Source organism: Fistularia commersonii, chromosome 12 (assembly GCF_037954325.1).
Source record: "Fistularia commersonii isolate RoL2024-O1a breed Wild chromosome 12, RoL_Fcom_v1.0, whole genome shotgun sequence".
Taxonomy (NCBI): domain Eukaryota; kingdom Metazoa; phylum Chordata; class Actinopteri; order Syngnathiformes; family Fistulariidae; genus Fistularia; species Fistularia commersonii.
The window spans coordinates 2772951-2790811 of NC_141295.1; the positions used below are offsets into that span (position 1 = coordinate 2772951).

General features: G+C 39.5%; 1 protein-coding gene across 2 annotated transcripts; it reads left to right on the plus strand.

Moving 5' to 3' along the window:
* Positions 1-462: 462 nt before the first annotated feature.
* LOC147228126 (signal recognition particle subunit SRP68-like) lies at positions 463-17797 on the plus strand. Of its 2 annotated transcripts, none has more exons than XM_086156356.1 (16): positions 463-591; positions 901-967; positions 1730-1843; positions 4865-5060; positions 5343-5425; positions 5549-5658; positions 5746-5825; positions 5992-6132; positions 11787-11885; positions 12061-12125; positions 12987-13143; positions 13942-14036; positions 14215-14344; positions 14507-14582; positions 14674-14726; positions 15604-17797. In XM_086156356.1, exons 1-16 carry the CDS (start codon positions 504-506, stop codon positions 15829-15831), a joined length of 1782 nt encoding a protein of 593 aa, XP_086012482.1. In that variant the 5' UTR covers positions 463-503; the 3' UTR covers positions 15832-17797. The 2 variants fall into 2 exon arrangements, with proteins under 2 accessions (XP_086012482.1, XP_086012483.1); XM_086156357.1 differs by having other exon boundaries at positions 14678-14726.
* The last annotated feature ends 64 nt before the right edge of the window (positions 17798-17861 follow it).

The following is a 17861-nucleotide window of genomic DNA, read 5'->3' on the forward strand; positions in this document are numbered from 1 at the left end:
GCCTTGCTCCTAATTTCAATGACTGTTAGCAGTCCTCACCTTTCCATTAGACTGCTTTAATCATGTCACAAAAACTGACTTCTATTTTTATGTTGGCTTACGAGTATTTTGATTATTATTATCTCCAACTCTGAGGTAAGGTTTAGATAGGATCCCTATTTGTTATCTCAAAGAAGGAGTTTCAAATGAACGTTCCTCAACATTTATCATGTGATCTTCCCTGGCTAGTATTGAAAGGATACAGAAAATAGGGTGATATGGAGAAGGTTGATTTGCTATGGCGACCACTGAAGGCAAAAGCTGAAAGGAGAAGAAGATCCACAGTGTATTGAAACCACGAGTTTTGTCCAGCTGGTCGCGGTAATGCACATATTACTGAGGCGAGCAACAAAAAAGGAACAAGGCGAGCTATCGCGAGTTTTGGATCCTTCCTTATCGCCCCTCCTTGTGCTCCCATTGGTTCCCGGATCCCTTGAGCATGTGTTAAGTGTTAGCACATACAAATGGCCGCAGACAGGCAGGGCGAATCTAAAGTTTCTGCAATGGACGAAAATAAGGAGAATCTGCCGGACGGGGGACTTGGACTGGAAAGTATTCTGGAATGTTTTAATATATTAGTCAGCGTTATTTTTTTAAAGCTATAGCTAACAGCCTCCTTGCTATCTGTTACCCAGTGTAGCGTTAACCTTAGCTAGCGTCCGTTAGTCTACGTGTCATAGAGAAACTGGCTCGCTGGTGGTCGGGGGGGATAGCTTTTATTTGGCTATTATATACGACAAACGTAAATGTTTTTCAGTAGCGTCAGTCATGTGTCTCGCTGTCACAGTAATGCTGTCAGGCTCTGTTACAAGCGAATGCATTATTACGGCAAGAAGAATCTTCCTTAACCTGATTTCTCAGTCCTGCAAATCATCAAGGAGTCCCAGCAGCAGCATGGCCTCCGGCACGGTGACTATCAGAGATATAGGTAAGATTGATTTGGGCTTGGAGTCACTGTTAAAGGACTGCCCTATCCCCTTCAAGATCTTTATTATGTCCACAATCCCCCCAATCCTTTACTCACAGAGACTTCCAAGATGATAATCGAATTCAGGCAATACGTTGCTAAAAACCTGCATAACCATGTTTGCGGCCTACTTGGTGTACGTGTTAAAGGAGCTGAACATATGGTAGCAGCCATACAGGCTACTTGAAATAGGGCATCAAAGTTTTCTTCTGTATTCTTAATTTATATTCCAGGGAGGTAGGATATCAAACATTTCCTTTAATGTGAATTACTACATGCCCCAGTTACAGTTTCAGTTGTACCTCACAGCTCTGCACCCCCATACTCGTTTTTTTAAAGATGTATCTCAACTTCCGAAACAATCGAAGGACATTATAATACAAATACGATGGAAGTATTTTTCTTTTCTAAAAGGGACTGCTGTTATCAAAAGTACTTCAGTCTCAGACACTATGAAAACCTATGAAAAACTTCTTGTTTTATGAAATCAATTGACCGAAGCAAGTGTGGTGTACGGTATAAGAGTCTCATTTAGAGCTGAGCTATCAATATCGTTCCCTTAGATTGTATGCATAGTGTTCACAATCAAACGTATTCACACTTCATAATGAAATTTCAGCTCTATCAAGATATATAGTTGAATAGATCGAGGGATCTTTGTGGGAGAACAGCTTTTTGTTTGTTTGAGCATTCTTCAGATATCAATACCATAATGTCTTTCAGGGGCTACTGCTCTCGCAGACTTCGTCGCCTTCGAAAAACTCTTGGATTCAAGATGGGAAATCGTCACAAGTTCATTGGAAAGAAAATAACCGTAGAAATGCTTTCGGACAGCAGGTGAGTACTGCATTATTTTTATTAGCGCTGAATTACCAGGTTGAGACCAGCACAGCTCGAAGTTTGAAAAGCATAGCTCATACAGTGCCTATCATAAGTATTCACCCCCTTGGATGTTTTACCCTTTTAGTGCTTTCATAAATCAATCATGGTCAATAAAATTTGGCTTTTTAACACAAACATTTATTGGAAAAAACTCTTTAATGTCAAAGTGAAAACAGACCTTTTCACCTTTTCAATTTTTATATAATTGACAAGTAATGTCAATTATATAAAAATATATAAAGCAATATAATTGTTTGCATAATTAATCACCCCCTTTTTAAGTTGATGGTCTAATTCAATAGAGGTCCATCAAGTTCTTGCCAATAGTTTCACATTTAGTGAAATGAAGATCACCTGAGTGGTGTGGGTGTGCTTCAAGTGATTGAGGTATAAAACACCTGTGTCCGAATGGTCCAGACTGGTGGATCAGTATTCCTGGTGACAATTAAAGTCATGAAGACAGAAGAACACCCCAAGCAACTCAGGGAAAGGGTGATTGAGAAGTACAATTCAGGGGATTGATACAAAAAAAAAATTCCAAGGCATTGAACATCCCCTGAAGTTCAGTGAAATCCATTTTCAAGAAATGGAAGGAATATGGCATTTGTGTGAATCTGCCTAGATCAGGCTGCCCTCGTAAACTAAGTGACTGTGCAAGTACGAGGCTTGTGAGCGAAGCAACCAAGACCCCTACGACCACTCTGAAGGAGTTACAAGCTTCAGCTGCTGAGATGGGAGACAGTGCATATAACATCTGCTGCCTGGGTTTTTCACCGGTCAAAGCTTTATGGGAGAGTGACAATGAGAAAGCCACTGTTGAAGAACAGTCGTGTTAGATCTCGACTAGAGTTTGCTAAGAAGTACGTGGAAGACTCCATGGTCAAGTGGAAGAAGATTCTTTGGTCTGATGAAACCAAAATCAAGCTTTTTGGCCATCAGACAATACGTAATGTCTGGCGGAAACCAAACACTGCACACCACCAAAAACACACCATCCCCTCTGTTAAGCATGGTGGTGGTAGCATCATGCTGTGGGGAGGTTTCTCAGCGGCCGGACCTGGAGGGCTTGTAAAGATAGAGGGCAGAATGAATGCTGCAAAATACACTGAAATCCTGAGGGACAATCTTATTCAGTCTGCAAGTGAACTACAGCTTGGGAGAAGATTTGTTTTCCAGCAAGACAATGATCCGAAGCATACTGCAAAAGCTACACAGGAATGTTCAAAAAAGAACCAAGTAAAGGTTCTGGAGTAGCCGAGTCAAAGCCCAGACCTCAATCCTATAGAGAATTTGTGGCCGGACTTAAAAAGGGATGACAGAGCTTGAGCGGTTTTGTAAGGAAGAATGGAGCAAAATTGCTGTGGGCAGATGTACAAGACTTCTCGAGACTTATCCACACAGACTCACTGCTGTGATTGCATCCAAAGGTGCATCTACAAAATACTGACTGGAATGGGGTGATTAATATTGCAAACAATTATATTTCTTTATATACTTTTATTTCATAGACATTACTTTGAAGAAATCTGTTTTCTCTTTGATATTAAAGAGTTATTTCCATTAAATTTTTGTGTTAAAAAAAGCCAAATTTTATTGACCACGATTGATTTATGAAGGCACTAAAAGGGTAGAACCTCTAATGGGGGTGAATACTTACGATAGGCACTGTATTTGATGCTGGAAGACAAAATGCAATATAAAGCAAATTGCGCTCCACATTAAAATCATGTCTGCCTCGGTTGTTCCATAAACTCATATCAAATCATAGGACAGATTCCTCAGTAAGAGAAACTTATATTTTGAATTTGCAGTTATGAGGTGATAACCAGCATCCTCAGACAACAAGGTGTTAGACAAAGCTGGAAATTCGACTCACCAGAGAAGAGGACTTTACCCTAATCTTCAATGGTCCTTCTGGTCTTTTGCAAACTCTTCTATGCTTTGTAAGAATTGAGCCTTGCCTCTAAAGAGCCTGTTTCGAATGCCATTTTGCCATTCTTATTGATGCCATTCTACATTACCTGAGTGACATTCGAATGAGGTGATGGTCATCCTGGTCAGAGAGTTGTTTTCGACCTCTGCCAGATCGTAGCTTTGCTGTTCCCAATGTCTGCTGCTTGACCTTGTTCTTAGGAACTGCTGTCTGAGAATTTTAAGGATTGAAGTAATCCAATTCTCACTGTATGAGATGAGAACAACTTTTATTAATCCCGAAGGAAATTGTTGTGCCAGAGTTTCAAGTAAAAACATAACAGTAATAGACAATAGTGGAAAGGAGGAAGAATAAGAAATATAATGAAATATAAATTGTCTTAGCTGTTAGCAGTAACTACAAAGATTGAAGATTCCCTGCGGCTAGTATCCCTCTGCCAGTAAAGACAGAATGAGCCCTTTGTTTCCTCACACAAAACATTTCTTTTCGCAAGGTCAGTAGTTTTGTAGTAGTAGGAAGGTACTTTTGATGAACTACTGGCAAGGTTTTTTCCCTCCAGTTGGTCCTATTACGAAAAGATAGTGTTGACCACAGCAATGATGCATTTTTTTTATGCATTTTCTCGATCAGATTTGGTTCAGGTATCATCTCATCAGTACCTTATTTGGTAGAAACAGGTGTGCTTGTGTTGGAATTCAAGAGACACTGGTTTCCAAAAAGTTCTCAGTGGTCTCTTAATTTTTGTATGTTTTGTGTATGTATAATAGCGCAGTCATATAGCATTGACATGAAGTTTTTTTTGTTTTTTTTTTAAACATGCTGACACGAAGATGGCGATTAAAAAAAAAAAAAAAATCTAGCAGAGAGAATTATTTGTGTTGTAACCTCTTAAAGAATGTTGTTACACATGATCGCTTTAGAATTTTAACAAATTAAGTGATGCACTGTAGTTAATTTTCATTGTTGTCTGGATCATTTGTAAGTGTGTCCTGCTGCTAGATTTAATGTGAATATATTTCATTCTTCAATTTTCTCCAATTCAGGTACTTGTTGCTGGTTTTAATGGAGGCAGAGCGTGCATGGAGCTACGCAATGCAGCTGAAACAGGAGGCAAATACAGAGCCGCGCAAGCGTTTCCATCTTCTGGCACGGCTGCGCAAGGCAGCCAAGCATAGTGAGAAGCTGGAGAAGCTGTGCGAAAGCCCTTGTGTAGACGCCAAGACCAAACTGGAAGCACAGGTATAGCCTCCATTTAGCTATCTTGGAATAAGTATTACACTGAAAGATAGTCATCACAGAGAAACTCACAATTTTTATCTAGAATCCCTGTGGCTATGCCGGCCATTTCTTCACTGAAATATATGTATTTTTAAAGTGTTACAAAGAGAGAGAAACCTTGAAGAGGCTTGAAATAGATCTGTTTCTTTCACTTGACAGCAGCTTTTTTTGTTTTATCTGAATACATGCTCATTCATTTCTCCTGTTTACCCTAGCCACTAATAACTTACACTTTGATTGCAGGCCTACACTGCGTACCTTTCTGGCATGGTGGAGTTTGAACTGCAGGAATGGAAGTGTGCCATGGAAGCTTTCAATAAGTGCAAGTGAGTTAATAAAATGATCGGCACTTCTAAATTTGTGAGTGAACATGTGTGCATTACAAGTATCACCTATTATAAGACTGACTTCATAAGAAAGCACGCTGATTTTGATATTGCATTTGTCAGGACTATCTATGAGAAGCTGGCGAGCGCTTTCACCGAGGAGCTGGCCGTGCTTTACCGCCACCGAGTGGACGAGATATCACCCAACATCCGCTACTGTGCTTACAACATTGGTGTGTGTGACCAAGTAAAAGACTTCTTGTTCTGAGATTAGAAAATCTTCCAACACTCAGTGGGTAACTCTTTCCCTGACCTGACAGGTGACCAAAATGCCATCAATGACCTGATGCAGATGAGACTTACAGGAGGAGGCGGAGGCATGATGGCAGAAAAACTAGAGGTGTGATTCAACAGTATCGCAGCTGTATCACTAGAATAATCAGGATTTATTTGCATTTAGTTATCCATAAATACACACATGCCATGTGAGATATTCCTGGTTTAAATTGATCGTTTTAATTCAATTATCCACAAGAATGCTGTAAAGCTATTTCTTTCTACTCTAGGCCCTGATTACTCAGGCAAGAACTAAGCAGGCAGCCACTATGAGTGAGGTGGAGTGGCGTGGACGGACTGTGCCCGTTAAGCTCGACAAGGCCCGCATTTTTCTGCTTGGTCTGGCAGACAATGAGGCTGCCATTGCTCAGGTGAGTGGCTCTTGACCTTTATTGTTTTGACAACTAAGTTCAGCTCTTGAACTTGTATGGGGAAAGATCATGAAATATCACAGCAAAACCTGATCAACTTTGCACGTAAGTCCAGATTTCTCATTGCCGTAATTTCTGGTCATTTATAGCTGTTATGTGAGAAATGTTGCGGTTATATTTGATCTTCAATATCCATCAGGTCGATTGTCAATGAATTTTTGTAAGCCCGCTTGTTTTACGTGATGGACGTAAAAGGTAAATTGTCATTGGTGAGGACCATGTTTGTAACCGGTCCTGTGCACGACACACATGGTAGAAATGCACATGTGCACAATCATATGAACAACTTCGTCTTAGTTTGACATCAGAAGAAAGAAAAGTTACATTTAACAAAAGGAGGCCCCTTATGAAAGTGAAGCATGCATATTTTATGTGAGAGCATGTGATTAATTCCCTGCTTTGAAGTATTTGATGCAGTCTATAAAAATTTCAGAAGGTGGTGCTCTTCTCATTCCAGTGTGTCATGGCCTGTCACTCTGACATTCCAAGTACCTCAAACTCTTGTCTTGTGCCCAAAGGCTCAGCACACCCAAAGACACACCTATCACACCCACAGTCACTAATACCTGTGGCATGCAGCCTTGTTCATCACTTGACTGCATTCTGTGCATTTCAGCCCACACACATGCAAACTACACCCAGCTGGTCAAATGACAGAAATGCTCAATTACTGAAATACCTTTCATTTTTGGAAGAACCCATAGGAGCCATAGCAGTCCTATTTCTATCAATATGTTTGCTCAAACACTGTAGATAAAAACAAAGTTCAAGATTCTTTTTGTCAGCAGCAGTCACTTCAACACATTAAGCTTCTTTGTATGCTGTACATGGTTATTAGCAGTTCTCAACCTGTAAATCAGGATGGTTGCATCAGAGAAAAGGTGTGCTTTGATGGATCAGTTGATGGAAAAGGCATCAAAAAAACATGCATAACCATATTAAGGTATTAGATCTAAAAATGAAATTCTTTTCAGAATGTTCAGCGAATTAACTCTTAGTTGTGAGGGAGCATACAGTAGAAAGTAGGGTGTTTTTTTTTTTTTTTGTTTTTTTATTGATATCTTGTACCTGGTTGGTTAAGAGAAACATGAAATATGCCTTTCGGTATTATAAACCAGCCTATATTTTATTAAGTAAACCAGATGCAGATTTTACTTGAGCAAATATATCGTGGTCCATAAAGTTGAAAGAGGAACATTTTCCTGCACCTCTGATTGAGGATGGATCATTTTCTTTCTGTCCTTTTCGGCTATTCCGTTCAGGGGTCACAAGAGCTAACCAGCCTTCTTGATCTGACCCTATTTTCTATATCCTCTTTTCTCACACCAACTCACTTCATGTCCTCTGTCACTACATCTATAATTCTTCTCTTTGGTCTTCTTCTAGGCCTCCTGCCTAGCATCCTTCTACCAGTATCTTCACTAGTCCTCCTCTGTACATGACCAAAACCATTTCAGTCTGGTTTCACTGACCTGCTCTCTAAAACATCCTAACAGTTGATCGTCTGATGGACTAATTCCTAATCCTATCCATCCTTATCACTACCAAAAAGAACTTTGTCATATTTGTCTCCGCTACATCCAGTTCTGCTTCCTGTCTTTTCCTTGTCTTGTCTCGAAATCATACAGCATCGCTGGTCGCACCACTGTCTTGTACACCAGTCGTCCCCAACCCCCGGGTCGTTGACCGGTACCAGGCCGCCTGAGAAATAATTGATTATTTCCGTTGGATTTATTATCGCAATCTGAACAATCTTTATTTTGAAAAATGACCAGAATCTCTGTCTTGGTCACTTGAGCGGCAAATATATAACCCACAAGCTAGCAAAATGAGTTAAAAAAAAAAAAACATACGTCAGACCGTAAGTTTCTTTCCGAAGAGGAAAAGGTCTAGTGAAGAGACAGAAGAAGAGCCTACAACTTCCAAGAAAAAGAAAGATTTTGACTGACTATACCAGGAGTTCTACCTGAAATGTGGATTTATCATAACAAGTGATGCCCACAGACCAAGCCGCTCTGCATAATATGCAGCAATGAGGCAATAAAGCTTTCATTATACTCATGTCGGTGCAACGTTATGAGGAAACTGCTAATAAAGTTGCATACGAGTAAACAGTGGATTCACATTTATTATTATAGTTGCAATATAAACAATCTACGTGTCCCGCTGGTCCGCGGTAAAATTGTCCAAGTGTTGACTGGTCAGCGGTGATTAAAAAGGTTGGGGACCACTGTTGTATACCTTTTCTTTAATTCTGGCTTATACCCTATTATACCGGGTTAGAGATTTCTCAGTATTTTGTGGCTCAACAACAGAAGTCCAGTCACTCTTATCATGCTTGACCATTCTATAAAGTTTGGCTTGCCTCGATATTTTACCCTTGAGATGAAGCTCAGCGATGCTGAATGGCCTAGAAACAGTTAGAATGACAGAAAGACCGAAGCCGATCTGGAGGTCGCAGAGATGAAGATGTTGCGGTTCACTTTGGGAGTGAAGAGGATGGATAGGATCAGAAATGAGTCTATCAGAGGAACAATACAGCAGTAGATTTTATGACTTGATTGTTCAACAGGATCTTAGAGAGTGAGAAGATGCCTGAAGAATGGAGATGAAGTTGACTGTGCCTATTTTTAAGAATAAAGGGGATGTGCAGGATTGCAGCAACTATAGAGCGATAAAGTTGATGAGCCATACAATGAGGTTATGGGAAAGAGTAATGGAAACTAGAGTGAGAGCAGAAGTCAGCATTTGTGAACAGCAGTATATTTGTTGACCTAGAAAAAGCATATGACAGGGTGCCAAGAGAGGAGCTCTGGTATTGTGTAAGGAAGTCTGGAGTGGCAGAGAAGTATGTTAGACCCGTGCAGGACATGTATGCTAGCTGTGAGGAGTAACAGAAGTTCAAGGTGGAGGTGGGACTCCACCAGGGATCAGCTCTGAGCCCCTTCTTGTTTGCAATGGTGCTAGACAGGCTGACAGATGAGGTTAGACGGGAATCTCCATGGACCATGATGTTTGCAGATGAAAGGAGAGGAATGAAAGTTGACAGAACATATGTGTGAATGAGAGGAACTCTGGTGGTACGGTGAGGCTACAGGGAGTGGAGATCAAGAAGATTGAGGATTTCAGGTACTTGGGGTCAACAGTCTAGAGCATCAGAGAGTGTGGAAAAGAGGTGAAGAGACTGGTCCAAGCAGGTTGGAATGGGTGCAGAAAAGTGTCAGGGGTACTATGTGATAGACTGTCGGCCAGAATAAAAGGAAAGCTGTAAAAGACAGTGGTGAGACCAGCGATGCTATATGGACTAGAAACTTTTACAATGACGAAACGACAGGAGGCAGAACTCGAGGTTGCAGAGATGAAGATGTTGAGGTTCTCTTTGGGAGTGACCAGGATGGATAGGATCAGGAATGCATACCAGAGGAGCAGCACATGTTTGATGTTTTGGGGAGAAGGTCAGAGAAGCCATACTGAGATGGTTCGGTCGTATACAAAGGAGGAATAAAGAATATATTGGTAGACTGATGCTGGAATTGGAGCTGTCAGGCAAGAGGTCTCGAGGAAGACCAAAGAGAAGATTTGACGTAGTGAGAGAGGATATGAAGGTAGTTGGTGTGAGAGAGGAAGATACAGAGAATAGGGTTAGATGGAGAAAGTTGATTCGCTGTGGCGACCCCTGAAGGGAAAAGCCGAAAGAAGAAGAAAACGACTAATATCCCAGGTTACCCTGACAGATTCTCCACCAGTTCCAACCAGCTTGAACAAGTTTCTTTACCTCTTTTCCACACTCTTCATTGCTCTGGTCTGTTGACCCTACATACTTAGTATTCTTTATCTCCACTCCCTCACAGTTCCACTTGGCTCCTCTTCATTCACAAACATGAATCTGTGTTCCTGTGGCTAACCTTCATTCCTCTCCATTCAAAAGCATGCCTCCACCCCTCTAGAATTTCCTCCACCTGTTTCATACTCTCACCAGAGATCACGATGTGATCTGCAAACATTATGGTCCAAAGAGATTTCTGTCTAACTTCACCTGTCAGCCTGTTCATCACCACTGGAACCAAGAAGGGGCTCAGAGCTGACCCCTAATGTTATTCCACCCCCACCCTGAACTTCTTACGCACTTACAGCACACCTCACCACTGTCTCACAGCTCACATAAATGTCCTGCACCAGTCTAACTTATTTCTCTATCACTCCAGACTCTTATAGTACCATTACTCCTTTCTTGGCACTCTGTTGTATGATTTTGGTAGGTCTACAAAAGCGCAATGCAGCTCCCTCTGAACTTATTTGTACTTCTCTACCAGCATTCTTAAAGCAAATAGTGCATCTGTAGTACTCTTTCTAGGCATGAAGCCATACTGCTGTTAACAAATGCTGACTTCTGCTATGTCTAGTTTCCTGTACTCCTGTCCGCTCTTTTCAATCCCCTCAGTGTCCCGCTACCTCTTTCTCTGTATATAACCCTGCACTTCCTTATTCCACCACCAAATCTCCTAATCTACTTTCCTTCCAGATGACACACCAAGTACTCTCCCACCTGTCTCCATGATCACTTAAGCTATAGTTGTCCATTTGACCACACCACTAAAGAGCTCCACCCCATTTTAATCACTTTATACTACCCAGCCATTCATCAGCAGATTATGTTACACAGGTAGAACCAGTCTAGCAGGGCGTTGCCATGGCGGCTGGCAGTATAGTAACTTCATAGCATTGGGCCTAAGGGAAGTACAAGGAATTTCTTTGTAAGATTCCTAAGTTGTTTCGCTTTGTGTGCAAATACGATCTCGCTTTTAACAAGTAAGTCCAAACAAAACCGTATTGAGATAATGTTGGGCATTTTTCCCAGCCATATTTAGTCAGTATGACTTCTTTTTGTTACCTATGAAAGTTTAAGATTATGCTCCTTATTCATCTTTGTCGACATCGAAGAGTCAGGTCTGTTGCTGAGTGTTTATGTAAGAGCAGTGAGGTGAAGAAGAATAGTCGTTCTCCAAGATTTGATCTCTGAGCCATTAGAGTGTCTGGTTGTAGGAATGTACAACCAGCTTGCTGGGTTACATACCTGCCCCCCTCCACTCTGCCACTCCTGAAAGTGTTTTTCTTTGTGTCAACCTATTGCAGCTTTTAAAAGCTTTTTTTCCAGCTCTTTGATTCACTTTTATGAGACATTTGTAACTAATTGCGTGAAAAGTTGATAGTGTTCATTTTGTACTTATTAATTTATGGAGCCATTTGAAGAACTGGTCCTATTACAAAAAAAAAAAAATCACACTCTTTGGAATCTAATTAGATATAAATAATCGATTTTGTTTGAAAATTGATTGCATTTACCGGCCTTCGAGGTGGAACTTTAGTTCATCTTTGTCTACAAAAAGCCATATTGGCAATTTAAGCCGTCATTTGTCCTTGAAGGTATCACAATACCAGAAAATAATGTCAAGGGAGAAGTTGCAACCTACTGCAGATAATTTCTAGAATGCCCTCAGAGTTTTGCGCACCGAATCCTACTCCCTCAACTGCATAAGAGCACGATGAGAATTGATTCTTTGTTAAACCATGTGGTCTCGATTTGTTTCATGCAGGCAGCCAATGAGGAGACCAAAGAGCATCTGTACGAGACTCTGCTGGCTGAGTGCAGAGACACCATTCAGGCTGTTAGGGAGGAACTCAAGAATGAGGCGGTATACTCCGACACCCATCCAATTTTATTTTATTTTTAGGCAAAAACAATGATAGATAAAACCTACGTGGTTGCTCTGCATTATTTTTCAGTTATCACTTAACAATTGTGTTTAATAATATTTGAGGGTATTAATAATTGTTTGTTTGCTTCTAATTTCAATAATACATTTGTAGAAGCAGCGAGACAGGAGCTCTGATGCTGACAATGGAAAGGTGTCCAACATGCAGTTCCTGCACAGGTAAAAAGAGCACTGGTAGCCCAAAGTGTCTTCTCATATTTTAACATGTTTGATGCAATATAGATATCATATAGATCACTGCCCTGACACTGTGATGCCAGTAAACGGTCAGATTTGGCTAGATTAATTTTCTGATGATTGATTTACTTCTGGATATACATTAGGTTGCAGTGTACATTGTATCAGGGTTTCTGCGGAGCATTAAAAAGCATTAAAAGTTATTAAATGGTTTTGCAAAAAGATGTCAAATACCATTAAAAGGCACTGAAATCAATATCTAGAGACATTAAAAATGTTATTACACTTGATGATTGGGGGGTGGGGGACATTGTTGTTCATAATTTATTTTTGATTAGCCTGAAAACATTTAATAATTTTGACCAGAATAGTTTGATGATTGACGGGCAGAATCCTTTGATTGGCTATAATTTATGGCCACAGTTCTGATGATGCGAGTTACAATCGCAGACGTTGAGCGCAGTGAAAGAGTGGAGAGTAGTGTTGTGTGTGGAAAAATGTGACATCATTAAAAATAAACCGCTCTACAATTGGACATGTACATAAAATTAAAATGACATTAAAAAAGGCATAGAAGGTATTAAATTACATTAGCTAGTACCTGTAGTATCCCTGTGCCTACAACAATATTGTATATACAACATATACAATATGTGGGGTTCCACATCTGTGTTTTTAAATGTGCTTTAATTCAGTCTGTGTTAACTCTTTAAAAAAACAAACTAAAAGGTATCTGTGTATGTCTTATCTGGGGTTATTAATATTATTCTTAATTTCCTGATCTTTGTTTTCTTTAATCAACATAATGAACCAATAAGTAAAGTGATGCTGGTCTCCTCCTAGTTACCTGACCTACATCAAGCTGTGTACTCTGGTGAAGAGAAATGAGAGTATGGCCCACACTCTGCAGGCCAAGCTTAAGGAAACTGAGGCTGCTGATGAGAATAAGAGGGGACCCCGCCCACAGGATCTTATCCGCCTGTATGACATCATTCTGCAGGTTAAAAAAAAATAGTCTTCAGTTCTTTTTCATGATATGCTGTGTAAATATGGTGTAAGAATGACAGAAAAACAAATGCATGTGTCATGTGAAAAAAAAGAAATACCCACTGATTTTATAAAAAAAATAATATATATATATATATATATATAATTTCAATTTCATATATTTTTCTGAAGGATCTAGATTCTAGACCATAGTGAGATACAAGGCATTACCAACAACTCAATACTGTATACACATCTAAATGAAAATGCCAACTTTGGTATGGTTCAAGTGTTATATGTATGATTAAAACTTGTGTAAACACAGTTATTGTTTCTATCAAGACCCTAGCATAGAAGACTGTTACGAAAATACTAAAAATATTTAGTAGTTTTATATCTGTGCTGTTTGTAATAGCAGCATCTTTTAACCTCAGTGTAAACAATAATTCGCACAGAGCAACTGTCAGGCAAAATGGTCTGTTGGTTTTGCTTTTGACAGAGAAGGCTGCTTCACCTCATTTGACTGTAAATTCCTCCTCTCAGCCATGCACCTTTTGGGTTTTTCTGGATCACCCTACAATTCTAGAGCGTATGATTGTAAAAATCACCCCACTGTTACGTTTTTTTTTTACAATGCACTGAACCAAAGAATGTGCTCTTCGTTCAGATGCATATTGTGTAAACAGTACTGCCCGGCATGACCCATTGTGTTGTCTAGTTGCAACACAGTTCAATGATGTTCAACTGTGTCACAGCTTTGTGACAGGTAGACCCTCCTCCCCCCTTGATTTTTGTGTTTTCTGCCAAACAGAGTCTGGCTGAACTATCCACCCTGCAGGGTCTGGAGGATGATCACAGCTTCCAGAAGGAGGTTTCCCTCAAGACATTGGTCTATAAGGCCTATAGGTGTGTCATTTTTCTTTTCTTTCTTTAAGTACAGTAGCAACCAACATGCTTTGGTTTTGCAACCCTCTCTATGTCTCACAGATAAGTGTTCTAGTTACTGAGTTGCGTTATATTAGTTAAAAGCAGCTTCATTTAGTCCATAATCCATACTACATTTTGTCTTTTGCTTTCTTTACAGGTGTTTCTTTATAGCTCAGTCGTATGTGCTGGTAAAGAAGTGGAGTGAGGCTTTGGTGCTGTATGAAAGGGTGCTGAAATATGCCAAGGAGGTTCAATCTAAGGCCAAGGGTCTCAACAACAGCCTCAAGGTTGGCATTAGGCTTTTGTGATTATCAACAGAGGTTCTACTTGTCTGTTTTTGTTCACCAGTGCAACATCCTTATATTAACTTTTGCATGTTTCTATGCATGATTTGATTAGCCTGAATCAAATCTGTACTTTTAGGATGAACTGTTTTATTGTGTCTACAGGATCTCCCTGATGTTCAGGAGCTCATAGCTGAGGTCAATGCTGAAAAATATTCTCTTCAAGCTGCAGCAATTTTAGGTAAAGTGGTGACTCTTGGACAGATAATTAAATTGTTTTTCTACTTGGTTCTGACTTTATGTGTTTGGTGTTTTTTGCTTTTTTTTTTCAGACAGTGAAGAGACAACTGAGGTTCCTTCTCAGCAGCAAGCGAAAGACAACAAGGTAATTCATGAATACTGGTAAACTTTGCTTCTTAACCTTTTGCCCAAATGGGTTTTAGTGCTATTTCATAATACATTACCTCCTGTACCGGGGGCCATCATCCTTTATCACTCAAAGAGCTATTTGGGCTCATTTCCCCACGGTAAAGAAAACACCGGGAGCCACACAGCTCTTTTGAAATTTAAAATGAATTAATACAGCACGCATTTTATTTTTTGCCTTTATGCTATGTGTAAACAAAATATGTGTTGCATTTTTTTAAATTAATGAACAACTGCAGAGAAAATGAAAATACATTTCTGCTTTGAAGAAAAGACTTTGGGCTAAAGGTTACTTTTAAGCAAAATACTAAATATTTGTTTGAGTACTTCTTGTATTTATGGAAAAAAAACAAACAAACTTAAATTATCCACCAGAGGCAAACCAGAAATGCTGTCTGTGTGTGTGGTGTCGTCCTTTCATTGGCGCATGCAGTTGGCAAAGAGCAACAAAAATATTTAACGTGTTTTATTTGGATATTAACAAGATCACTATAATCTTCAAATTGTATTTTAAAAATGAAGTAAAATAAATTTTAGTGAAATACTGGTTAATTATTTTCAAAAGCCACAGGGAGCCACATCAGAGGGATCAAAGTTCTGCACGCGGCTTCGGTAATGTGGGTTGCCGACCCACATCCAATACCATTATTTTTCTCACATCCCCACCCCCTTCCTGATAAATACTGGCCTTGAGATACTTTAACAAAAGAGGGTAAAAAGAACTCCAGAAAATGAAACCATATGAACTAGAGGTCTTTGATGTTAGCTGATTTGTGTAAAAGACTTAAATGCTTGCTTGTCTTGATAAAAAGGCTAAATTTATGTTTTTCATGCAGCCTCTCTGTGACCGCTTGGAGACCTTCCGCCTCGACCCAGCACTTGTAGGAAAGCAGCCCAATCTGGTCCATTTCCCTCCCGATTTTCAACCAATCCCCTGCAAGCCCCTGTTCTTTGACCTTGCTTTCAACCATGTGGCCTTCCCACCGATGGACGACAAGGTTGAGCAGAAGGGCAAGGGTGGTTTGACTGGATATATCAAGGGCATCTTTGGCTTTGGCAGCTAAATTGTGCCAAGGCTTCTGTAGAGCCTGTAAATGTTACAAATGTACTGAAAACAACCAAACTTGAATCTGTTCTTAATTAGATTGGTGTAATTTTTAGTGCCTAAATGCAAGTGTTGCAGTTCTAAGGAAAGTGATTTAGGATCAAACTTCCAAACAAAAAACAGTAAAAATAATTACATTTAAATCACACACTGACTCAAGTTGACCTGCCATCCCTTAGTGATGACAATACCTGGGTTCAAAGAGATGGAATGAACCATTGACTTTCACAGGTCACAGTCAACTGTCTTGATACTCGTCTGTCAAATTAGTTTGTTTTGTTGTCATCCAACTGTGGTCTTTAATTAAATGACTCTTCCAATATCGCAGCAGGCTTGGCACCAGCTGTTAGATAGTAACATAGAGCTCAAACTGCACAGCTGTTTAAGTTGTCAGACAAGTGAAATTTTCACACAACACACCAATATTTTCTTTTGAGGTTCATGTTCTGCCATGAAAACACATGGGGGAACAGAGAGTAAATGAAAAGATATGTTTGAGGCTAGATCTTTTCACTTCCAAAAATGAAAACAAGGAATTATTATGTCTGTGTATTGACTTGTAGCAAGCCATTAAAGAAAGAAAATCATGAAGTTTTCACTACGGATTATGCCCTGCACCGAATCTGTTTTCATTATTAATGAGTGTCTGTTGTTTTTTAGTTGCATCAAAATTGTATTACCAGTGAAAACACAGAGTTGTGATTTTACAGATTGGGTCTCCTCTTATGCCTTGTCATTGTTTCTCGTTCATTATTTTATTTTTAATTTGTGGCTGATTAACCTGGTATCAGCACTGCTACACATTTGAAATTTGTCAGCTTGTGATTTTCAAGTCTTGCGAAGGTCAACATGTAGTTTGTCTGTGCTGATTTGCAAATGGTGAGATGTTTTTGCCCACATCTTTTCAGTGAATCATGACTCAAGTGGCATTAATCTGTGAACTCAAATTGCTTTTGAATCCTTGTCGTTTAAAATACTTAATCTCCATTCAACCATTTAGCTTTCTCTCGGCTTCTAATTCTTTTGTAAATTGTTATCAATAGGATTGAGGGGAAGAAAAATATTTTTTCCTTTTTTTTGTACAAGAGCATTCAAGATGACTCAAGACCTTTTGGCAACCTTAAATGGCTTCAAATGAGTCATTTATTGGGGCTCCAGCTGCCCCAGGGTGGCTGGAGTAAGAGCAGCATAAATGGAAGAATAAGGCCAGATTTAAGGGTGGTAATGGAGTAATAAACAGTCAACTAAATATTGCTTCTCTTAAAGTTGTGTGGTTGCATTTGTGTATACAATCCTACACAGGTAATTTTTTTTTTTTTTATTTGTAACAACTATTGTGTCAGATGAGGGGCCAACTGCTTAACTTTATCAAAATAGCCCATTTTCAGGGTTACTTTTTTGCCTGATGTCTTGTGTTAGACAAGCACTGCAGTGAGAAATTACTGCCCGGTAGTATCTCATGGGATTGAAATGAATTCCTATACATGTTTATTTTGACGTCTTCATGTAAATTACAGAATTGCGTCTGCACATGTAATTTCATCACAGGCCGCCTGTTAATCCAGCTGGAGCTGAAAGAGAATGCTAAATGTTTGGAAATGTTAATGATGCTTGTTAACATGTTTTACTTCTGTTTCATTTACTTATCTTAATGTCTCTCCACACCAGAGTTTGATTTCTGCTGAAAGATGTTTTTCTGTCACTCTCCTGTCCACTAATTTAATTGTTTTATTTTATCCTCACTACCCAGTGTATTTGTCCATCTTGAATACAATTATGATTTGGCCTGCTGGAATACTTAGCACTGTACTTTGATTTACAAGGAAACAATTTGTCAAAATGAGTAGTATTTTAAGGTGGAAAAAAAGAAAAGAATGTTTGAAATTTTGTTTCCAGCCCTGTGATTAAAATGTATTTACACCAAACTGTTTCCTTTTTATTCTTCTATGGAAAATCCAGTGATCTTAATGTCAGCTGAAGCTGTAAGAC